Source organism: Aspergillus melleus, assembly GCF_016097325.1.
Source record: "Aspergillus melleus strain CBS 546.65 chromosome Unknown contig1, whole genome shotgun sequence".
Classification (NCBI taxonomy): domain Eukaryota; kingdom Fungi; phylum Ascomycota; class Eurotiomycetes; order Eurotiales; family Aspergillaceae; genus Aspergillus; species Aspergillus melleus.
In genome coordinates, this window is record NW_025763370.1 from 2,391,706 (window position 1) to 2,415,208 (window position 23,503).

At 50.5% G+C, this 23,503-nt stretch overlaps 6 protein-coding genes across 6 annotated transcripts; 4 read left to right on the forward strand and 2 right to left on the reverse strand.

Annotated features, from left to right (window-relative positions):
- Positions 1–7: 7 nt before the first annotated feature.
- Positions 8–1,324, forward strand: LSP1 (Eisosome component PIL1/LSP1 family protein; the record flags this gene model as incomplete). Its single annotated transcript, XM_046082501.1, has 4 exons — positions 8–107; positions 268–401; positions 471–654; positions 711–1,324. 4 exons carry the CDS (start codon positions 8–10, stop codon positions 1,322–1,324), a joined length of 1,032 nt encoding a protein of 343 aa, XP_045938458.1.
- Positions 1,325–3,614: 2,290 nt separating this feature from the next.
- On the forward strand, positions 3,615–4,210 carry LDX57_000857 (uncharacterized protein; the record flags this gene model as incomplete). The annotated part of the gene is made up of 3 exons (XM_046082502.1): positions 3,615–3,742; positions 3,834–3,980; positions 4,087–4,210. The coding sequence occupies 3 exons, from the start codon at positions 3,615–3,617 to the stop codon at positions 4,208–4,210; spliced, it is 399 nt and encodes a 132-aa protein (XP_045938459.1).
- Positions 4,211–6,174: 1,964 nt separating this feature from the next.
- LDX57_000858 (bZIP transcription factor) lies at positions 6,175–7,755 on the reverse strand (the record flags this gene model as incomplete). Its single annotated transcript, XM_046082503.1, has 2 exons — positions 6,175–6,737; positions 7,491–7,755. 2 exons carry the CDS (start codon positions 7,753–7,755, stop codon positions 6,175–6,177), a joined length of 828 nt encoding a protein of 275 aa, XP_045938460.1.
- Positions 7,756–12,356: 4,601 nt separating this feature from the next.
- On the forward strand, positions 12,357–15,451 carry LDX57_000859 (transcription factor domain-containing protein; the record flags this gene model as incomplete). The annotated part of the gene is made up of 6 exons (XM_046082504.1): positions 12,357–12,488; positions 12,550–12,683; positions 12,743–13,161; positions 13,217–13,889; positions 13,959–14,513; positions 14,566–15,451. The coding sequence occupies 6 exons, from the start codon at positions 12,357–12,359 to the stop codon at positions 15,449–15,451; spliced, it is 2,799 nt and encodes a 932-aa protein (XP_045938461.1).
- Positions 15,452–17,113: 1,662 nt separating this feature from the next.
- On the forward strand, positions 17,114–17,962 carry LDX57_000860 (uncharacterized protein; the record flags this gene model as incomplete). Its single annotated transcript, XM_046082505.1, has 1 exon — positions 17,114–17,962. The coding sequence occupies one exon, from the start codon at positions 17,114–17,116 to the stop codon at positions 17,960–17,962; it is 849 nt and encodes a 282-aa protein (XP_045938462.1).
- A 102-nt stretch (positions 17,963–18,064) lies between these two features.
- Positions 18,065–23,494, reverse strand: LDX57_000861 (kinetochore-microtubule binding complex subunit SPC105). The gene is made up of 5 exons (XM_046082506.1): positions 23,098–23,494; positions 22,662–23,019; positions 19,929–22,603; positions 19,256–19,877; positions 18,065–19,207 (listed from the first exon to the last, which is right to left on the reverse strand). The coding sequence occupies exons 1-5, from the start codon at positions 23,338–23,340 to the stop codon at positions 18,411–18,413; spliced, it is 4,695 nt and encodes a 1,564-aa protein (XP_045938463.1). The 5' UTR covers positions 23,341–23,494; the 3' UTR covers positions 18,065–18,410.
- Positions 23,495–23,503: the final 9 nt, after the last annotated feature.

The following is a 23,503-nucleotide window of genomic DNA, read 5'->3' on the forward strand; positions in this document are numbered from 1 at the left end:
CTATTCTATGCGCCAGTCGCGCGTGCCGACCGCCTCGCAGATCGAGAACCCTCCTCCGCCATTGTCCACAACCAAGACCGGCCGATGGATGGGCAAGGGTGGCTTCGGTGAGTATTTTTTTTTCTTGTTCTGTGCGCTTGAAAGTCTTTTCGCTCCATCCGATTCCGATTGAACACCAGACCGACCGCCAGACCGCCAGCAAGGGGACTACAGCGCAATTGCGACGGAATTGTCGGTAATGATAAGCATAATAACGAACTTAAGCAGGGCACGCCTTCCGCAAGAACGCCGCCGGCGCTTTTGGACCCGACCTTGCGCGCAAACTCTCACAGCTGGTGAAGATGGAAAAGAACGTTATGCGCAGTATGGAATTGGTCGCCAAGGAGCGCATGGAGACTGCGGTAGGTGGATGATCATGATCCTCGGATCGGGTTGGATCGGATGCAATTGAAGCTGATATGGAATTACAGCAACAACTCTCCATCTGGGGTGAGAACTGCGACGAGGACGTGTCGGATGTCACCGATAAGATTGGTGTTTTGCTCTACGAGATCGGAGAGCTGGAGGACCTCTACGTCGATCGCTACGACCAGTACCGTGTGACCATCAAAAGTATCCGCAACATTGAGGCGTCCGTGCAGCCTAGCCGGGACCGTAAGTTCTCACCTGTTCTCAATTCTCAAGATTGGTTTCTCATACCTTGACTATAGGCAAGCAGAAGATCACCGATGAGATCGCCAAGCTCAAGTACAAGGACCCCAACTCGCCCCGTATCGTGGTCCTGGAGCAGGAGCTGGTTCGCGCCGAGGCTGAATCGCTTGTGGCCGAGGCTCAGCTCTCCAACATCACCCGCGAGAAGCTCAAGGCCGCCTTCCAGTACCAGTTCGATGCGCTGCGCGAGCACTCCGAGAAGGTGGCCATCATCGCGGGTTATGGCAAGCACCTCTTGGATCTCATCGACGACACCCCCGTCACCCCCGGTGAAACCCGCACTGCGTACGACGGATACGACGCCAGCAAGGGCGTGATCCAGGACTGCGAAGAGGCCCTGGCCAACTGGGTCACCTCCAAGGCTTCGGTGAAATCCAGCCTGTCCACTCGTACTCGCACCCTTTCGCAGCGCCAACGCGACAACGTCGCCAAGAACCGAGAAGGCGTTGATCTGTCGGGTCAGGACCAGCCCCTGAGAGGTGACCGGGACTCGTGGTTGCCTGCCGACCAGCACCAGACCTACCACGACGTGGAAGATGGCGAGGAAGTGACCAGCACCCTCGACGGCGAGCCCCGGGGTCGAGAAGAAGAGCGTGAGCCTGTCCAGGTTTAAAATCAGACCGCACAGCAAGGAAAACCAGGGCCACAAAATACATAGGGGCTCAACTTTGAGAATGCTCTGGTTCTTAACTCATACGTTCTTCGTTTCCACGCTCTGATACTCCGGGATTGGGAATCCCTGCTTGTCGTAATGTGACTTTGTTTTTATCATGAGTTCATGTTGATTGTTGCAATTCCGTGAATTGTTTCCATCCCCCCCTCTTACTTAATAATGAGCCTGGATGATCATACAGACTGGACTGCTTAGGGGCTGTTATGTCGAACATGTTCATATGCATCTGGACTTTCTGTCGAGTTGAAGTGATGAAGGCTCTCGGGGTTAATTGTTATAATGTAATACCACACGATCTGGGAGGGTTATATTTACTGGTTGGTTGTTTTGACTGCGTTTTTGTTATTGGTAGGGAGTAGGGTTAGTAATTAATGTTCATTGCCTTTATTCTCCGTTGTCAACAAGATAGTAGATGATCTCACATGTTACTTGATGTCTTCTAACTGTATGTTTGCCAGTATGGTGACTAGTTGCAAGGTATATTCCTATCCTTTACTATAAACCCATATGCCCTTATCCCCATAGCTAATGCTCATATTACCTCTCCAACCTAACCGTCAACCACACATAATTCACTAATCAGTACCCTACATCTAGGCGCTGACACAGATAATCTAAGACATACATAACCAACTACACACGGAAATACATTCAAGGCCTCCACGTGAGGCCCTAGTCATGGGGTATGTTGCACAAGAATACGAGGCAGGGATAGGAACCCCGGATGAATGTATTCTGCTTGGCTACTTATCAATTCATGTGTACGTCATGATATTCTCAACTACAGCCTTCTTGAAAAAGATGTCGCGAAGCTGACAAGCCCTGTCTAGTCAGCTCCCGGGGGTGTCTTACTTATTGAAGGGGAGGCCTTGGAGCAGTTGCTGAGTCGTTGACGAAGCTTTACGAAGGCCTTACGAATGAAGTCAGGCCAGGTTCTAGGCCTTGGGCTTAGGTATAGGATTTAGAATTCTAGAAATCCTCTCTAGGGGAATGTCAGGGATGTTGAATTAGTAGATACTGTCTACGCCTAAGGGCTTAGCTTGGATTTATGGGTAGTATTATGAGTTCATGGATAGACACTATGCTCAAGAATGCAGAACAAGGATCAGGATCATTGGACGAGCCACGAAGCAAATACTGCAGGGGATAGTGTCTATCACCACCTAGTACAAGTGCAGGTCCACTTGACCTTGTTTCTCTTTCTCACTCTCACACGGTCTCTCTGTGCTGCTCCGGGTTTGTGACACCGTAACACTGCAGTTGCCTTGGTAGTATGCGAGAAGATCGAGATATTTTTCTCGCCGGAGAATTATCTGATTGGTTTTATGTCTGATAAAGTGGGAGTGGGTGAGATTGAAACCTCAGTATGTGTATGAACTACAGTGGTAGGTATTTTGGGTAACTGCTAAGTCTTAGAGATTAGTGCAACTATGCATAACCATCTTTATCAGATTTGAGGTGAGTGTCTTCGACAGAAATCACTTGACGGTGCTTGCATGCATATTTTGAAATATACATCTATTGTGTGTTGGCATCTCCCCAATACCGCCATATACAATCTCTCGATTACGCTCCACCAAAGGCAGAGGAATCGGGGAGCGGGCCTAGAACCATAAACGTCCAGTCCGATGACACGACCCTTGCATCCCTACTACTACCTATCCACGTCGGAAAGAAGACATCCAAACCAAGCAAGGGGAAACCCCCAAGCCCCCATCTCGTAAGGTGATGACCCAATCATCAAATAAACAAAGCTCATGGCAACGATTAGAAGCTCATAGCCCGTCAGCGAAGACGGAATTCCCTCGCCTATCGTCAACCCCATCATCCCAACCGGTTCGTATAGCATCGTGTCTCGGGGATAGGGAATAGGGGATATACGTAAACCGGTCGGTGTGGGGGTCATGATTGGCCTATAGTTGAGTTAGGCGTGCTGTGTTTTGCTTCTGGACTTCGATCTCCTTCTTCAACTGGAACTAGACGGCTCGTTTTCAGTCGCGAGTGACTATCTTCGTACGACCGGATGTGAAAGTTCCTATGCTATGGTATAAGCAAAAGCAAAAGAGAGCTCAGCAGACTCAGCAGTAGAGGATGGGTATAAGAAGCGCCTTCATTCCCCTCGATCCTCTATTACTCAAAGCTCCTCTCTTGCACTACACTCAAACCTATCATTAGCACCCCCAAGCTGAACTCCTGCTCCGTACTTTATAAAGAGAAAGATCTTCTCAAAATGCATCTCATCCCCATCGCCATCGCCACTCTCCTGGCAACCGCCCAGGCCGTCTTAATCACGAAGCCCAAAACCGGCGATACCGTCGACGTCTCCAAGAACTGGGAAGTATGCTGGACTGCAGTCGAGTAAAGAACCCCCCACCTGATACATCAAATGTCAACCATACCATCCATATCCATCTATCTATCTAACAACCCTATTCTCTACCAAATAAAGCACCGACCCAGCCACCTTCTGCCTCTACCTCACCAACTTCCACCAGCCATCTCCCCAGATCTTCCCTCTGCTTAACGAGCAGCCCGTCGGCAAGAACGACGGCTGCGTGACGATTCCCGGGAAATGTTATCCGGATTTTCGAACGACGTACGTTTCCTTCTCCTTTTACCCGCTCCTCTATTTCATAGTTAGGACAGAGAGCAGGACAGGACAGGATGCTAATCGCAGGGATAAAATGACTTACTCTATACAGTCCCTATCGCGTACGAGCTGCCGTCTGCGGGAACCCGCAATCCATCTGGGCTGAATCGGGCGATTTCAATGCTATTCAGCCGACATGCCCTGCTGCGAAGCTGCGGAGGGCGGTGCGGATGTAAGTAGGTAAAGAACGGGAGTCTGGTTGCGTCGATTTGGTGAGTGATGGTATTCAACATACCAAGAAAAGGATGGAAGGAAGGAAGGAAGGTCTGGTTTTTGTTGGTTGCTCACTTGGGTATAGGTATATTACATGCTGCTATTCTGGATAACAATAGGTATCAATTACCGTTTGGTTAGGGTTGATATGAATTGAGACCTGATTTCTAGTATGTATGTATATCGTAGGTAGTCGATTTGCTGGATTCTGAGCTATTCAAGGCCTGACAAGGCATCAACCATCTCCATGCTGTCTTCTCAGGTATTCTGCTTATACAGCGCAGTTACATGGGTTCAGGCCCCTTTTAACCATCCTGCTTTTCAATGGGATTGGATCGAACTAGGGAATATGCAAGTTTAGTCCTATCATCCATGTCCAAAGAAACATGGGACGATATAGATAACCATTCTCTTCGGGGAAACAACCACAAAACGAGATAAAAAGAAGGCCCAACCACCTCCCCAAGCCAACAATGCAAGTCGTCAAGCTTACCATCGCCTAGACTAAAACAACCATGACCTCATGAGAAAATTGATACAAAAGTACCTACAAAGTGATAGAGCCTTAGCTGGTTACCTTTAGTCCTAGATTCAACCCCTAGGTAAATGACCGTGACTATTCAGAAGGGATCCAATTCTTACCATTAACTCTGGGACTTAGTTGAATGGCTTAGAAACGAATGAGTTAGTTGTGTTATATGGTTGTATCTAGGTGCAGCATTCGTTGTCTAGATGTAGTACATACATAAATCATAAATCAGATATACTTTACGGAGCACCTAGGGGAATACCTACAAGAAGAAAAAGAAACCCCCCCAACTCCGAACTCCACCCCAATACTCCGTAAAACAAACCCAGCACCACAACATCAACATACATAACAGTACTAACTTATACTCTAGAAAACCCGAACCCAACTCCGAACTCCACCCCTCCACTATCAAAAACACCCAACAACCAACCATCTCCTCGGGACGCAGGCAAAAAAAATAAATAAAATAAAATAAAAAGTACGGTTGTAATCAACATCAGGAAGACGATCCTTTCCCAGTCCGGACCGAACTTAACCTCGAATAACCGGGTGATGTCAGCGGGTGCGACGAAGACGTGATTCCCCGGATTTGGTGGCTCCTCCACTTTTTCTCTCCTTTCCTTTCGCTTTTTCTTACGGGTTGCTTGGCCCGAGGTCTTTTTACTTCCCATGTTCGGGCCGCTCTTTCTCTCTGGGGTATCGACTCTTAGGTAGAGTCTGAGGATATACCTTTTTACATAGTACCTTGCGTTGTAGGTGGGAATATTTGGCTTATCAATAGAAAAAATCGTTTAGATAAACTGGATTGGAGAAGAAACTACAAACACGATCTCGTCAACTCCACGAACATTAAGCCCATCAAATCAAACCAAATCATTCATTCCATTCCCATCCTTCCATACTCCTGCGGGCTACAAGTCCCTCTCCTTTCCGGATCGAAGAAAGGTCTTCCCGCCAAACAACCAAGCCACTGGCCTGCAGGGATTAACATAAACATGTAACGAGTCAATCAATCAAGGGAACCCTGAATATATAACTGATGGATCCGCGCAATTCATACTGGCACTTGCAGTAAAAAAAACAAAACAATCAAACGGAAAAGACAAAGGTCATTACATCGTCACGTGTCTCCATCGAGTAGGTGGATGGATCAAATCACTCCGAGGTGAGAGAGCATATAAAGACAGATAGATGATGCGAAAACAAAGAGAAACTGGACTAGAAACCATAACCATATGAAACCCCGATAACAAGAACGAACCCCGATATATAAGCCTCACTCGAAAAGATAAGAAAACTCAAAGCGTGTCTGATGAGTAACATTGTGATGCAGGCAGATAAGTTGAACAAATTTCAATATGATAGAGAATAAATCAAATAGCTTTGCTTTGGTTCCTAGTTGTCGGTACCCACGCCCTTCTTTTTTGGCTGGATATGTTTTTGCCCGCTTCCGGCGGAGTTGTTCTTTTGATTCGAGGGCGTCTCGGGAGGTGGCATCCGACTAGACGAGGTGTCGTGTTTTTCGGTCAAAAGGTTCTTCAACCATCGGTTTTCCATCTCGAGTTGGGCCACGCGGGCCTCCAGGCTGGCGTTCTTCTCGGTGGTTTCTCGCACCGTGCGTTCGAGCGTCTGTTCGCGTTGCTTCTTCTTCATGCGGAACCGCGCACTGGCGGCGGTGTTCCGGCGTCGTCGGTCCTCTTCGGCGGCGCGACGGACATGCTCTTCCTGACCTAGAGCGGAGACGATATGATCGCCGGATAATTGCGTGCTATATTTGGTGTTGCCGATTTGACCATTCGGCGGGGATATCGAGGACGAGACATCCGAGGGCGTCAGGGCCCCCGGGGCATGACCCAGGTCATCAGGGGGGCCATATGAGATGGGCGGATAGATCGGATGAGCAGAATAGGACAACATTTGGTCCGGTATGGAGTAGTTGATAGACTTGTCCCCGGTTGCTGATAGAAGGTTCACAGTAAGTAAACTGGGGTAAGGACGGAGTTGGAGAGAGAGAGAGTTTGGAACGCAACGCCTCAAAAGCCAAGGAAGAAGAAGAAGAAGATAAGGTGGAAGGGGAAAAGCAAATCGTATCGGGCAAAGCGGTATTAAAGGGGGCGATCGAACCCTTGAATGAGGATCACGATGGCAGATGCGCGGATAAGGGACCGACAAAGACAAGGTTTCCGACGTTGTCATTGGCGTGAGGGATTGCGTGCTCAGGCTCTCTCGAAATACCACCGAACCCCGGGGGAGCCAACCAGGACCGACAGAAAGTCAAGAAGAATGACACCAGAATCCAGCGGAATCACAAGAATATGGGCATACCTGGGGGATTCACGGATTGGGAAATGAACTCCCCTGGGAGACCGGGGTGGGAAAGGGAAACAGCAAGTCAACGCCCACGGCGCGGCGCGGTTACAGAAGGGATATGGAGAGAGCCAAGATTCCACCAGGGCCAGCTGGACAGTTCCCCAAGAACATCGGTCAAGAATAAAAAGGGCCTTTTTCCCCAGAAAATCCCGAGATGGAGGCGCGCTGCCGAGTCGATGCGAGCAATCCGACAGCTCTCTCTCATCATCGCTCTAATTGAGGCCACGCGAACCAGAGGGCAGATAGATGGCGCAAACGATGCAACGTTCCGGCTCATACATTCACAAGATCCAAAAACAGAAAAACAGGCACGGACAGAAAAAGAAAAAGCTCAGACTTACCATACGGGTACCCTCTCACATCGATCGGGCTGCGTTCGTCGTCGATGCTATCGTAGGAACTGACGGACAGACCGCCCATTCCCTCAGTCTGATCGTAGTCCATATTCAAATTCTGGAGCGGCGGTGCCAGGCCAGCAGAATCGGCGTCGAAGGAGTACTGACGACTCTTAGCCACGGCGGGATCGTGTCGAGAGAGAAGGAAGTTGAAATTCTCGAGCCTATCGAAGCTGGAGGCAGCCTGACGAGCGATTTGCTCATCTGACATATTGGCTGCGAGGAGGATTTTAGAGCTGCGTCTAAAAGCTGCGCTGCTCCTCTTTTTCTCTGGCCTCGTCTCTTGTTTTTTTTTTTTTTTTTAAATCTCGGTTTTTTTTTAATTTCAACCTCTTATTTTTTCCCTCTTTTGAACAAGTTCGTAATAATTTTGTTTTTTCTGCCCTTTTCTTTTTTTTTCCCTCTCAGATCCGATTTAAAATTACCTCTCTAAAAATTGGGAACGCACGATTGGTGTGGGCGTCTTATTTTTTAAACGTTCTTTGCCTTTCTTGCTTTAGAGGCAAAGACGCAAGAACCGGGAGTAGATGATGCCACCGACGGGAATCCACTCGGACCGGTCAAACCCCAGATCAGTGGGAGGGGAGGATCAGGGAACGAGGCGTATGAAAGGTGCAGGCGAGAGGGGCAAACCAGTCGCGAATTGATACACGAGATGCAAGAGAGGGTAGAATTGAGAAAGGTGGATGGAAGGTGGTCAGGATATCGGGAGTGCCTTCACTCGACAAGTCGCATAACGCGGGAGGGTCAGCCACGTACGCCTAAGAGAGACGAGCGAGAGAGCACGAGTCAATTAAAAGAGAGAAAGGGACGAGAAGAGACACGATAGGAATTACGCAGAATCATGCGAATCCGTAATGAAAATTAATCAAGCAGGATAGTATTTGGAAAAATCGAAATAACAATACCAGAATTAATTTGGGGACGGGACAAGATCCAGGAATTATTCGACAATCGAATCCAAATGGATTCGAGGGGGGGAAAGACAGGACCAACGACAAGGGAGCTGGGGATGGAATCAGCAACAGCGAGGCAGTTTTGTTCGAGAGGCGATCCAAAGACTACCAACTTTAGCGGATGATCTGATAGAATGGAGAAATGTCGTGATCGCGACTTCTGGTTCGTCCGTCGCTGCCTCGGAACAGCTTCACCGCTTTGGCAGTTTGTATACTCTTCGATGAGATTGTCCTGTGTAGACTGTAGAACTGTAGAACTGTAGTGGTGGTTCTGGGAGAAGAGAAGAGAGGAAGGAAGAGAATAATGGATTCCGATCGGAAAACAAGACTGTCCGGTCTGCTGGTTTTTAAACGTGGCCGATCGAATGGGAAGCGACGATTGTACGCTGCTCGTCTTGATCCCGCGCGGCATCGTCATCTTCTCGTAGTGGGGTTTGTCATCAGACAAAAAGGGGGGGCGGCGGTACCTGCCAATACTTGCGTCGCTCTGACTGCGCCCGCTCCTCTCGAGGTACCGCGTCGGTACCTCTTCGGTATTTCTTTCCCTGTCCATCTGTCTTCTACTCCTGTCTGTCTACTGTCTAAGATAACCTCGACCGCACGATCTAAAGGGCTAAACAACTAAAAACTAAAACTAAATTAAACCCACTCACCCTCTGCATTCTCGCCCGGAATTCTTCGTCTTGGGTCTAGCGGAACAGTCCGTTGGAGACTAACTGCACTGGTCGGTCCGCGATCAATATCAGATTCTCAACCGGGAAAGTGTTTGGCTCCACCGGCTGCCATCGCCCTCGTCGTTGATGGTCGAGCCCTGGCCGGGTCTCCTCGGGCGGTTTCATCGCACTTCCGCCGACAGGAACAATGACGCGGTCTCCCCGATCGTCGTGGTCACTGTCAAGTTGTCAACTGCCCATGGTCAGCCCCCGAGAGCATTGTGCATCGGAGCCGTGAAGCAATCACTCGGCAAAGCTTGGCATCGTTATCTACAGACCATACTTTGCCTACACTTCTGGACTGTAGACTATCTACACCGTGCCTCAAGGAGTCTGCTTTTAATTCCCCCTATCCCGCTGTCTGCGAACGAGGGCCAGCTTTCGGATACCTGTTCCTTTTTTCCCCTTCTTTTTTACGTGTCTTTCAATCGCTTTCATCCAATGTTTGCCCCTGGAGGATTCAACTGACTCAGGAACAACAATGCCATCCATACAAAGTCCGGAGTGTCACGAACCACACGCGGTTACCGAAGATGGCGCTGGAAACCCAAAGGCGAAAAGGATTCGTCTTGATCCGTAACCGTGTCCGTTCCCGAAATCTCCCTATGGCGTGCAGTCCGCAGTCACAGACATACTTAAAACTTCGATCCCGATGAGCATTGGCTTGACACTTGACAGCCTTGTTCGTCCCACTCATGATCTCGTGCTGGGTCTGCCCCGACTCTCAAGTCTCAGGTCTCGACGGAGTACTCCGTAGCCTGAACTGTGGATGAGCTATTGATCGATACTACATGGGACTCTCGGCCGCCATTGCTCTCCCTGGCCGTCTGGTGCAACTATCTTACCCACTTCATCTCCTAGCCGGCTTGGTAAATTCTCGACCATGATTCGGTCTCGGTCTACGAAAGCCTTGTTCTCGCTCCTCGACCGTCGGACGTCGAGGATTCTATTACCAAATATCAAAAGTCGTGGCAAATTACCCGGCCGCGCCTCTCGCAAATCGGCATCCCTCAAAGCAGGGGAAAGCAGGTAATTAGCGAAATCGGATGTCTACCGAATGGAGTGGCGGCTTCGGATAATATGGTTGGTATCCGTGTCATAGAACCATTCTTGTGACCGCGCCTGACGATGCTACCTAGGTAGACTGTTGGTCAGACAGCCCCGGTGTCCGTCTGCAGGATGCCTGATGTAGGTGGTGGGAGGAACGAACACGACGCAGGATTTGTCTCGTGTGACGCTCGTGCCGACCCCTGTTATTCGGTAGTGGCAATTCACGATGCCTGGCGACCCGGCCTGAGCGAGAAAAAGAAATGAACGAATCTCTTGTCTCTTATAGCATGACTTGTCGGCTGATCGGGACATGCTGTTACTACACCTATGTGTATGCTGGTCAGCCAACCGATTGTGATGAGAGCAGGAACTGCCTGGATGGTGTGATTCCAGCCAGCTCCTTGAGGTGCGAAGAAGTCCGAATTGCGTGAGAGCAGCCTGAGAATCCAGGCATTCCAATGCAAGGGACACCCGTGACCAGACGTCAATCAATGCGCTCCGGCTCGCACTTTATGCCCAGGAATGTGATAACGTTCTTTCCCTAACGATGAGAGATAAACGTCCTCGCTTTCCTTTCTCATGCACCCGCTGCACAGATTGCGCTCTGAACACCGGGAGAGAGATGTTCTCTTTTTTGGAGAACAAGCGGGGATCATCCGAAAATTTCTTGCTCACCTGACGCTAATCCGAACCATCAGACTAACACCAAAGCAATACTTGTTCTTTCTGAAGCGCTCTGACATTGTGAGTTGTCTCCTCTTGACCGTGGTATGCTGTTCATATTTAACGCTTATCCCGCAGAACCGTACTTTTGGAAGAACGACGAACCCCGGTTTAAAATCAGTCCGTACCCACCGAACCCTCATCGCATCGTGACTGTATTTGCACGGTTCGCTTGTCGCTCATTGCGGCATTCGCATAACAGAATCAGAAATATGAACCTATATGCTTTGCACGCAAGGACTCCTGGCACAATGCTTTGTCGCGGCGTCAAGGCTCAGAACTGCGATCGGGGCAAGGGAATGATATACTCGACAGAGGCCATGGGTATTGGAATATGACAAGAGTTCTGTCTTTTGGACAAGAAGCCTTGTACTGAAGTTCAACCACGTCAAACAATCACTTTACAGCCCGCAGGTCACCAGAAGCGCTTTCCGTCATCCACATCGCGGATCGGTTACATGAACAAACTCCATCGCGCCTGTGGTTGATTCTGTTTCGTGGAGGAGCATATTTGTTCGGTCGCTCCTGATTCATCCCACATCTATCGGATTGTTGCCAAGTTCATTTAGGGGATTTACGGCCCGCCAGGGCTATCGTATTGCTCGGGACAAGAAAGGAACCGGACCAGCGGCGAGAAGCATGGATGTGCGTACATGCCAAACAGGTACAGGAAACTTATAGCCCCGAATGTAATGGGAAGTAGTTCAGATGAACGACAAGTCGAGCAAAGGACGTTGATACTTGATACTCGATACTTGAAGTTGTCGATCCATCGGGGCCCCATCGTACCGGACGGAAGTCATCGATGCCGACTTCCGACTGATTGCCAGGGGACGCGCATTAATAATGGCTCTGGACCCTCGGTTGTCCGCCCAGAAAAAAAAGAAAAAAGGTGAAACGGGGACAGAAGAGAAAAAGAAAGGAGAAAAAGGTATTATCTTATCTCTTTGCTCTGATTTTTCTCTTGTTCATCAGTTCGTACTTTGTGGGATTCACTTCCTACAAGCAGAGATCGCCGACCGTTCCCAACAAATCGATGGAGCCGGACTTTTGCCAGTCGATCCGTGTGGCGCTGTCATTCGCCTGCTTTGTGCGCTCCTCCGCAACTTCATCTTTTTCTCCTCTCGGGCCTGCCTGCTAGCTAAGCCCAGTCTCCGCTCGGGGCTTTTTCTGTTTTGTCCTCTGATTTGTTTCATCGCTGCCCTCGTCTCCCCGATCAGCGTCATCGCCGCGACCGGTCATCACTAATTCCCACCCCCCGTATGCTTTCTTAGCCTCATTTGCCTCGTTCTTTGGCACGGGGGTCTCTTCCTCTGCATTTGCTGTCCTCCAGCCTCTGCCACGGTGCCTTGAAGCAGAACGGAACCGTTATGCAGCATTCGGCGCTGGGCGCTAGAGCGATGGCGTCTTTTCCGCCTCTAGGTGACCAGTCCACTGCATCAAAGAGTACTAGATCCAATTATAACGGACAAGAGACTCCAAACCGGAGACGTAACCCACTGGTAAGACTGATGACTTCCTGACTGTGTTTACAGAGGCACTTTAGTAAACCTCGTTTCCTAGGCATGCGAGACCTGTTACAAGAAAAAGATCAAATGCATAGTCGAGGGCAACAACACGTCCTGTATCCAATGTATGCGTCGTAACGTAACGTGCAAATTCACTACGAGAAAAGAAAAGCAAGAGAATCTGAAAAGGTATCCTTCTGTTGATAGACCATTCAGAGGAGGCAACTGTTTACTAAATCATTCGTCAGAACGCACTACGTGAAGACCTTGGAGGAACGACTAAAGAAGACGGAGTCGTTGCTCATAGCCGCGGGTCTCCTGGACGAAGAAGCTATAGGCTACGACGACATCAGCGATGATGACGACGACGAAGAACAGTCAGACGAAGAGAGTGACGTCGGCACTGATCCGGACTACCCTAATGATAGTGGGCGCAGTCCGGATGAGTTGACAGGAGATGAAGGCACAAGACATCCAGCTTATATACCAGGGGATCGGGATCCAATGTCTATATCCTGCACAACGCCCGGTCCTGTCAAGCCATTCTGCTCATTAAATCCAGCTGCCGCGCCCAAGAAAGGCAAAAAGCGTGCGCATCCTTGCACTAACTCCCAGCAGTGCTGTCCGCCTATCAGAGGGGACTCGAAGGAGGATTCTCGATACTACGGTACCTTGTCCAGAGTGTCCCGAGGAATTACAGTCCACTAATCATTTACCATCAGGACGGAGCTCTTCCTTGTCAATATTATCCCGCGATGGCATTGAGTGGATCAAGAATAAAACAGGCGGAGCCGCAGTTCTCGCTCCCATCTTTTCCAACACGAATCATGATAGTCCCTGGAACTACTGGCGCCCGGATGTTTTCCACGACGTGTTTTCATCCAAGGTTTTCAAACCGTTACCGCCCAGAGCAGAAGTGTTCTCCTTGTTAGGAGACTATTTTCGCACCGTCAACCGCTTATTTCCGTTGTATCATGAAGAATCGTTCATGCAGTTGGTCGAATGGCAGTATACGCAGCAAACGTGTGACGACGCAGCCCGGTGGGCCAGCATCAATATCATTCTCTCATTGGCTTATGAGTATCGATTCTCCAACAGCCAAAAGTCCGAAAAAGATCGCGAAAAAGCTTGGCTGTACTACAAAAATGCCATGTCGGTGTTTGCCGAGTTGACCTTGCGACGAACCGACTTGCTGAGTGTGCAAGCCCTTCTGGGCATGGCACTTTTTCTCCGCGGTAACTCTGGCACTCAGTCCGCTCTTCCGACGATCACAGCTGCTCTCAGATCGTGTCAAAGGATGGGGCTCCACCGTGACCTTCCGAGACCTCATTTGTCGGCGGTTGAGCAAGAGCAAAGAAAGAGGGTGTTTTGGATTGCATACATTCTTGACCAAAGGTGAGTCAATCCTTGTCCCTGGACCTGTTGGTAGTGCTAGCAATAGAACGACTAATTGATATAATGTAGCTCTTGTATACGTGTGGGCAGCGCACCGGCTCAACATCCTGATGATTATGACGTGGGATTCCCTGCAGAAACCGCCGAAGACAGGTTCATCTCGTTTAATAATTTGTCTTTCTTCCGCCAATTATGCCATATGACTGTGATCAAGAGCCGGATATACTCCAAGCTTTACGCCGCTAAGGCGCTCCATAACAAATCTCCGACGGAGATTTGCGAAATGGTTCGTGAACTGCACGCCGAGCTGGAAGAATGGAAGCGCGCAGACCCATTCATTCAACAGAACTTGAAACAACGTGGATCAGGCGATGATTTTCTAATGGGATTCGCTTGTGCCGGTCTGCAATTCGTCTATTATAATTGCCTAATCATGATCCATCGTCTGCCTCTCGTCATCCACTTCGCCTACATGCACCGACTCGCAAGCGGAGGTCGAGTACAGCCAGATTCCATGATCATTTTGAGTCAGGCGTCTGCCTCGACCGTAATTTGCGCCCAAGCTGCCCGAGACACATTGAAGCTGGTGAACAACCTACCATGGGGCGACGTGGCATGGATATGGTACGTCACGACGTCGATGCCCTTGGAATTGTATTTACTAATACCATCTCAGGTCTCTACTATACTACATCTTCCTCGCAGTCATGACGATCTTCGTCAGCATCCTTCGCGACCCCAAGAACCCCGACAACAAGGAAGACCTTAAATCCTTGAACATGGCCGCCACCTTTTTCGCAACGCTCATTCCCGGCGACAGACCCTGCACCTACGCACGGTTCATGACGCGAATGTGCGCCAATTTCGATAGAATCGCTCGCATGGTACTTGACCGAGAACAGAGAACCGCTAAACCCGGCGAGAAAGATCACTCGGGCCAGCGGTCGCTCCCGACAGGTGAAGTGTTTGACACCACAGCAGCAGAATCGGACGATGACGAGCAATCCTCCATGCCCTCTTCTCCCGCCGGTTATCCACCCACATCAACCGGCATCAACATCCCCAACCTCGAGGGTCTTCCACGCATCAACTCTTCCGGTTACGTCGTCCCCGACAGTCTCAGCGACATTCCAGACAACAACACCAGCACCAACACCCCACTCAATACCTCTATCCCTCCTCCACCCCAACAGCCCACGAACAACACCACCACCACCTCCTCCCTCGAAAATATCAGCATGCTCCCCTTCTCCATCAGCGACAACCTGGCCCCAGACCTCTGGCAAATTCCCCTCACCGCCGACTGGGAACTCGGCAACCAATTCTGGGGCGGCGTCTTCGGTCCTCCGGGCACAAGCGCCAGCGGACCTGGAGGCGTTCCCACCACAGGATCTGGACCCGGGACTGGAGATATGCCTCACTCTCAACCACCGCCTCAAGTGCCCATGAACATGGGATTCGGGTTTCCGGATGGGGTAGGGGCTGGAGGGGGAGGAGCCTTACCGTACGGAGCACCAGCACAGCCGATGTGGTCTTACGGGCCGTTCTTTGATCCGTTCTAGGGTTGGATTGGTGTGCTAGGTGTATCGTAGGATATTCTTTCTTGAATGCAGTCACATATGAAGACATGCAAAGGACGGTCAAAAGCGAGACAACCGGGAGACTAGAAAATTGTGAAAGTATAATGACTGATGATAACAATCAATAAACCAACCTATATAGTATTCAGCTAGTGTTCAATAAATAAACATAGTACCAATATACATAAGCAAGCCATGAGCTTACACGAATAAAATAGGTAGAGAGTAGGTATAGATATTAGTTTACGTGTTTGATAACGTTTAGGGGATGGTTGGTGGGAGGCGGTAAAATCAGTGCAAGGAGTCTCTATGAAAACAGATATACGTTTTTTTCTCGCCAGATCGACTGCTTTTCCTTTCTGTTTCAGTGCTAACCCCTCGCTGCATTTTACTCATTAGATAGACCTAAGCACGCCCTAAACACACCCTAGGAGGCTACCACTGAGCATAAAGCAAGCGGAAGACTGAGTGCCCTAAATAAGTAACTTCAATACATTATATTCTAACTAGTACTCAGTAAGTTCTCTCTTATCTATTTCTCTATTTCAATCTATTTTTATCTAACTAATTTACTCCCCAAAAACCCTGCAAATGACGTGTCTGTACCTATTGCTCTGTGGTGTTGAAGCGGAATTGCGGCGAACGTCAGAGTACACGTCCAATGCGAGCAGTCTCCTTAACCCTTACCGAGGGAAAAATGCATGCAGGGCACTCCTGATAGGAGCTAAACCCTATGAAAGGCATATAGTATGTGGAACCAGTACGGGCCCGACCTTCCTAAAGGTCCCCTATGAAAGTGTTGGAACTAGCCCAAGCCTCCAAATGCAGACTCTCACCCAATAGTAGCCAAGGCGGTCCTTGCTTGCAATCTTCCCTTCTTATGCGGCTTGTAGAGGAGAGCTTTTTTATATGAGCCAAAAAGTCATATATATATACTCGAGTGTAGTCACTCACTCTCTCGGGCTGTTTTCCACAACGAAATCTAAAAGATCCTTTCACCATATCAACTACACGAACACCCGTTTCTGGAAGATATCATCTCTCTTGTAAACAATGCATACGTTATGCACTTTCAGAGTCTTATTCCAGGCTTGGGAGCAATCCGAGTCAAGCAGACAGTTTTCAAGACGGTGTGCATACTCCATTAGAGATGATGATTCAGTGGCGTAGAACACTCGCAGTGGAGGTAAGAGCACGGCCTCACCGAAGGGAAAGCTCCTTTTCCAACATGACCCTGCTCAAGATGACAGCCCAGCCAATTGTGGTTATTCTACAGAGGGCTATGGAAAGACTTTGGGTAGAAGGTAAGCCAGAATGGATATGTCAGAGATATTGGTCCTCGTACGACGACCAGATGGTATTCGGGCTGCAGAGGATGATCAAATGAATGAATCCACTTCTTTCAAATAGATGAGATGTTACAAGATGGTTGTGCAGCCTAGAAGTGAATGCGATGTGCTATTTCGGTCCAACAGATCCGACTGTACAGCCTCGGCCCCATACAACGTTACCGCCTGACCATTCTCTTTTCCTGGTCACCTCTTCTAACCCCTCCAACCACCAACTCGAACATTTGGCCGACTGCAGTTGAAACCCACGAAAAGGCACCGATCATCTGAAGAGACATCAAGTCAAGAAAACGTCATGTCTCTTGACCTGTCCCTCCCCGCCACCTGTCCCGCTCTCTGCCGTTACAGCGAATACAGCTGGGACCTGGCTGCCTTTGCTCTTTACACCCTCATCGATCTTCCACCTGGCAATCTCTCAGATCTTGTAACCCTCCTTAATAAAGAACATTTTGATTATGGTAGCGAAACGCCGCTAGTTCGCACCCCAGATACCTACAACTTCGCCGGCCAGACGCTCAAAGACGTCGTGCAAGCCCATGTCGACTTGGACAAGGAAATCACTCCCTGCTCCGGCGGAATAGCCAAGGGAACCCTAGGCTGGTATCCGTCGGCATTCCTCGTGGTCACGACGCGGAACTGGGCCACCGAAGGCCTGCTCTGTGTGTTCCTGGACGATACCACTGCTGAGGAGAATGAGGACGGTCTTCTAGATCCGGAGGTGCGGCCGATGGACAAATTCTTCATGCCCCTTGACGAGGCGCCGCTGTTGCTGTCGAGTTTTAGTCTCATGGACTTGGGTTTTGTTGACGCGAAGGAGCAGTATGGTCTTGAGCAGAGGGCAAATCGCAAGGATGAGGGAGACGAACATACCGAGGTTGGACCAGCGGAGCGCGAGGAAGGTGTCGGTAACGATGAAGATGTGGATGAGAGGAAAGAAGATGTCAATAACGGTGAGGAGGGTGCTGATAATAGGGAAGGAGAAGATGATAATGCTGGCCACTACCGCCTCAGCACTGGCGAAGTCGTCTTTTTCCCCGATGGTGCATCGGTGGGTGATGAGGTTATTGTACCTACTTTCACCCATCCCGGGCTTGATGTTCGTGTAGCCCACATTGTCGAAGAGGTTTCGGAATCGGATGCGTAGGCGTTTGGATGTCGGAGGCAAGCTACCAAGCATTTCGTCGTTTGTGCCTGTGATGTAGGCAACATCATGAAAGGCCGCGGTTCTTCAATTGGAATATAATATGGAATCTCATTTCAATTATCTGTACAATAAACAAATATCCATGAAGCAAATTCACAAACAAGCACGCGCTAATTAATAAAATCCCAGACAAGCAATGACCATAGTCAACATTTGTATGACACGACTCAAACTCACAACCCTAATCCCACTCATTGACTCCTCCCGTACCCCAAAACAAATAACCCGGTTAATTCATGAAGAAAAAAATATAAACAACTTGGGGAGAGAAGAAAAGAAACCCCTAGTCCCTAGAAACTCCGTCCCGGTTTCCGACTCCGAATCCTTTCCCTTTCCATAACATAAAGCTTTATCTTGAATACTGAAGTCCCAAGATAGAAGTGTCTCACTAAAAGACCGTCCCGGTAAGCATCTGAACGGCTTTACTCCAGACCCCGCCGCCAAGCTGAAGCCCAGAACCCTTGGCACCGAGTTCCTTAGATAGAAATTTTTGCATTTCCGACTCGGACATGCCGCTCTCCTTCTGGAAACCGTAGACCTTGCTGGCGAGGACGTTGGTCTCGAAATCGAGGACGCCGACGGACCCGGGGGGTGCAGAGTCGGGAGGGGAGATCACGCGCGTCTTGACCGCGAAGTCGACGTCGATTCTCCGAGGTCCCGATGCTGTCGAGGCCTTCGATTTGGATCCGGCGGGGAGCGACTGGAGGAGGGTGCATCGGGCCCGCAGGGAGGGTTGGTCGTCGGACTCGGACAGTTTGAGTTTCGTGACGCCACAGAATTCTAGCATGCGGGCCTCTTCTTCGAGATTGAGCATGAGGTCCCATGCCTCAGAGATGAAGCGGAGGAGGTGCTTTGGTGCGACTTTGGGCTGGCTGAGGCTGGCAATGTGGTTTTGGAGGGATTTCAAAACGAGCAATGCGATGGACGAGAGCTTGGACGGTTGAGTTGCGGCCTTGGCGCCGTTGCGAGGATGATACTTCAATTCAATGGGGGCACCCATTTTCTCGTCAGATTCGGACGAGGATTGTTCGACGTCGTTGGCGTTGTAGAAGGCGCCGGGGTGGAAGGTAAGATCGAGCTGTGCGCGATATGACATTGTGACCACCGGACCTGGTGGCGTGGAGGAAGACGATGTCGCGGAGACAATCGACCAGCCTGTTTGGCGCTCGATCTTGTGTACCGAGTCTGAGACAATTAGCAAGTCGTCCAATACATCGTTCTAGGTAAACTTACCTTTCAGTGCGCTGATCTCCTTCGCACTCCATCCGCGACATTCGGCCTTGACCCTCTCCGCTTCTTCGATCTGAGCCACAAACTCAGCCTTACGCTCCGTACCGGTTTCAAGCGTATGAGTCTTCTCTTGAACCTCAGCTTGCATCTGTCTCAGTTGCTTTTTCTTCTCTTCAATCTCTTCCTCAATCGTGGAGAGCTTTTCTCGGGCACCACGCAGCTCATCCTGGTCACAGTTCTCCATCTCGTCGGCCAATTGCTGCAGGGTCGTAGCCTCGCCCTCGAGGGCAGCATGCTTCTCGGTAAGCGCGGGTACGACATCATTCAGGATCGTCTCGTGTTTCGACAGACGATCTTCATCGGCCTTCAGTTCTTCGATGTGGCCGTTCAGGCCCTCTTTCAAGCCCTCAAGCAATTTCATCCGCCACTCATACCACGTAGCTTTGCTCAGAAGTCGAGCATGAGTCTTCACGTTTCGGAACTGGTTATCCATCAGTAGACGGATATCAGGAGCCGCCGTCATGTACTCCCGGAAAAGGGGTGGATTGTCGGCAAAGGTCTCCGTCTCGATGGAGCGAATGACCTGCCTGCCCTCCGAGATGTACGATTTCAATTCCCGACACGACTAGAGACCATGTTAGCATTCATTTAATTCATCAAACATGGTAGAACTTACATGCTGATACAACTCCAGCATAGGCACGGTGCAGATACCGGCAGCAACGCAGTCCTCAAAATTGGCAGCGCTGGACCGATCACCGTCGCTGGAAAGTCTAGCCGCTCGTTTACGGGCACTATCAGGAGCAATCGTGTGGCGTCTTTTCGTGGTGTCCAGCTCCATGAAATGAATGTTGGTCATGTTCAAAAAGTCCTGCAGCTGGATAGGGTCGAACTCTGGTTCTGGATCTTCGGCAGTAGTGTCGTCTGCCGGCTCAGAACGCGGCGTAGCAACTTCCGCATGATCCTCAACGGCTCGATCGTTCTGTGGTTCGTGTGTAGGCGTCGTAGTCGTCTTCAAAGGCGACTTGGAGGGCGTTGATGTGCCAATGGTCTTCCGAGGCGACCGACGGCCCACGGTCTCATCCTTCGTCGGAGGCGCAGGAAGTTTGATACTCTTAACCGGGCTGGCTTGAGCACTCCTCAAACGTTTAGGAGTATTGTCCAGCTCCTCATCGTCTTGATCCAGCTCTGCGGGTCGCTTGCCAAGAAGACCACGAGCTGCACCGACATGTAGACTTTTACGGCCTTTGAGTTTGTTTTTCTTCGGCGTGAGGCTTGAAATCATATCTTTCAAGCTGGCTGTGGCGTCTTGGAGAGGTGGAATGTGACCGTCCTCTCGGTCCTCCTCTTCCTCGCGCTCGCGATCAACTTCTTCGTGGAGCTTCACAGGATCTTCGAAGCGCACTCCCTGCTGCGGTTGTTTCTGGGGAACGAACTCCGAGGCTTCGTCACCGATTGATCGACGCTTGTCCAACATAGCCGCCACTCGGGGAGATCCAAGCCCTTCTTTGTCGATCCCAAGCCCGGACGAATGTCTCTTTCCATGAGGCTGAAGAATGAAGAGAGGCGTGGATTCTCCCGTTGCACTGGCACCAAACAGACTTTTGCGGCCAGGTGATTTTGGTTTGCTAGCTGACTCCTGAAGCTCGGGTTGGAACAACTTCTTGGGAGATGCACTATGAAACTTCCTATTGCTTGATGGTGGAGTTTTGCCGGGGGTCTCTGGGCGACTGACTTGCGGCGTCAACTGTTTGGGGGGCGTTACAGACTCTGATGGTGGCATCTCAGGCGTTTGAGCAATAGGCGCATTTGGTGCCCCAAAGCTCAAGCTCTGTCTCGTGCGTCGAGAGCGTACACTTGCCAAACTAGGGCTACCACTCTCTGAGGCAACAGCAGCGACGTGAAAAGAGACGGGGGATCTGGCGGGAGACTGTCGCACGCCTCCTTGCAAGGGAGAGCTATTCAGTTGACCGGCGTCGGATTCCATTCCCATCACTTTTTTCGCTTGATCCTTGTCCCCGACTTCCATTTCAGGAGGCAAGATTTGGCCCATCGCTGTGGTAATTTCCATACCGGCGGTCTGGTCGTCGTCATCAACAGCATCAGCGTCAGCATCATTGCCTCCTTCTTCTTCCTGCGGCAGGTCATTTGGCTCTTCAGCTGCTGGAAGGATACCGCCAACAGCCCCAGTTATCTCCATTTCTGCGCCTTCTTCCATGGCGTCGTCGTCATTCTCCCATTCAGACAGGTTCTGCCCTTGGACTTCTCCATCGGCAGATTCTGGCTGGTCGTTATTTTCCTCGTTGGCATTATAGCCAGGAGCAAATTTCTTCAGCACTCCACCAACAACAGAAGTAAACTCCATAGTCATCTCCTCGTCTTCATTATTGCTTTCAGCCCCGACAGATTTTGCAGGAGAAGGGGCATGTGCAATACCCCCCACCACGTTGGTGAGCTCCATCGTCTGTTCGTCGTAGCTAGTCTCCTCAGATGTGGACTTGCGACGAGCGACAGTCTGACGCCGACCAGGTGACTTGGAGAGAATGCCCCCAATAGCGTTTGTAACTTCCATACTGAGATCATCTTCTCCCATCTCACTAACCGCATCGTCGAACGCGGTATCTTCCACGGCTGGCTTGGCCGGTTCGACATTTTCCTGATCGTGGCGGGCGCTTATGTCTTCCCAGTCAAAGCTTTGTCTCTCCCCCTTCTTGATCCAGGGTTGAAACGCTCCGGTTATTTCTTGGTCGGCAATTTCCATCGACATGTCCCCATCCTCATCATCATCGAAGCTTTGTGTTCCTGCCTCTCGAGCGGCCTGTCGTAGAGCGTCATTTAAACGGTTGCTGGAGGTGGTGCTCTCAGAGGCATCGGATTGCGCTGTCGCGGCGGACCGCACCGTCATATCGTCCAAGCTCATCGCTGTGCTTTCTCCATCGAAGCCGGAGGTAGAGGAGTTGTCGTCATCATCATCATCGTCATCGTCTCTGGCAGAATCCTGCATCCCAACGTCTTCCGTGCCATCCATCGAGCTTCCGCTGAAGGGACTTGATGACATATCTTGAGAAGATCCCACTGCATCGTATCCCGGGTGCGTTGGGCCATTTTTCAGGCGCTCAAGGTCCGGGTATTGCACGGGAGAAAAGGCAATGTCGGACTCGGCATAGCTGTTCGGTGAGGACGCCGGTTCGGTTTGTGGCGCATGTGCAGGTTCTTGTGCTTCAGTGTTCGCTAAATTCGAGGCGCGTCGGGTAGAATTCGAAGTAGATGAAGAAGTCGAGTCGTCGGGAATTTCCACCACATTCCATGTGTGCAATGTTGCCTCGGGCGCGAAAGATACTCGGCGGTTGGCTATGATCATAAATCAGTATGTGGAAGTCCTGAGAAATGCGCATGGGACGAGACGCACCCATAGATTTGCGGCGGGCCTCTCTCTGTTGTAGAATAGCCTTGCGTTCTCGTTCCCGTCGTTCCTGTTCTTCCCGTTCTCTCACCGCAGCCATTTCATCGCGGATCGCCTCTGCATTGAATCCATCGAACGGATCGGCTCGTTCTTCGGAGCTCGATGGCGCTGAAGGTTGGGCGGGGGTATCGAGATCTATCAGAAGACCTTCACTCCCATTGCTCGCACCTCGATCGTCGTGATTTTGGGACGCGCTTCTGGCGGGGGTTCGTCTGCGCGTTTCCTCGAACGAAGGTATATTGCGAACCGGAGACACGGGAACAGTAGGCTTCAGGATAGATTTGAGCGGCAAAGCTGCGGTAGACTGTGCGGCGACAACGATTAGTCAGTTCATCTGCAGCAGCAACATAGCAAGGTGTCATGGCGGGGTGGGAAGCAGTACCTTGCGTCGGTTGCCATTGGAGTCTTGGAGCGCATCTAAACCACCCGGTCCCAAGCTCTTACTGCGGGACTTCTTATCTTTACCCGGCAGTTTCGCGGAACCTGCGACAGGCTGCGAGGAGCTGATGTCGGTGGTAGTATTCTCCTTATCGAGGCCGGTCGTCAATTTGGATCGGGGGACATGGGCGATGGAGCGACGAGATCGCGGACGGGCGGACCCCGCGGAGTCACCTCTGGACGCCATTTCGGAGATGGCAATTCAGGGGAATCATAGACTGTCGAAATGAGCGAGCGTGGATGAACGGAAGTCGAATTTCAGTCCCGCAAAATTGAAGATGTAAACAGGTCGCGCAACCCGGACGGCATGGTCCGACTGACAAGATAAGATGCAAGTCAAGTTGCGACGT

What these genes read in the sequence shown, in the direction of transcription:
- LDX57_000861 (XM_046082506.1), bottom strand. Translation starts at nt 23,340, where the DNA reads ATGGCGTCCAGAGGTGACTCCGCGGGGTCCGCCCGTCCGCGATCTCGT. An exon ending in GGCCCGCCGCAAATCTATGG is followed by an intron (nt 22,604 to 22,661) that starts GTGCGTCTCGTC and finishes TTATGATCATAG; the next exon opens with CCAACCGCCGAGTATCTTTC. An exon ending in TGCTGGAGTTGTATCAGCAT is followed by an intron (nt 19,878 to 19,928) that starts GTAAGTTCTACC and finishes CATGGTCTCTAG; the next exon opens with TCGTGTCGGGAATTGAAATC.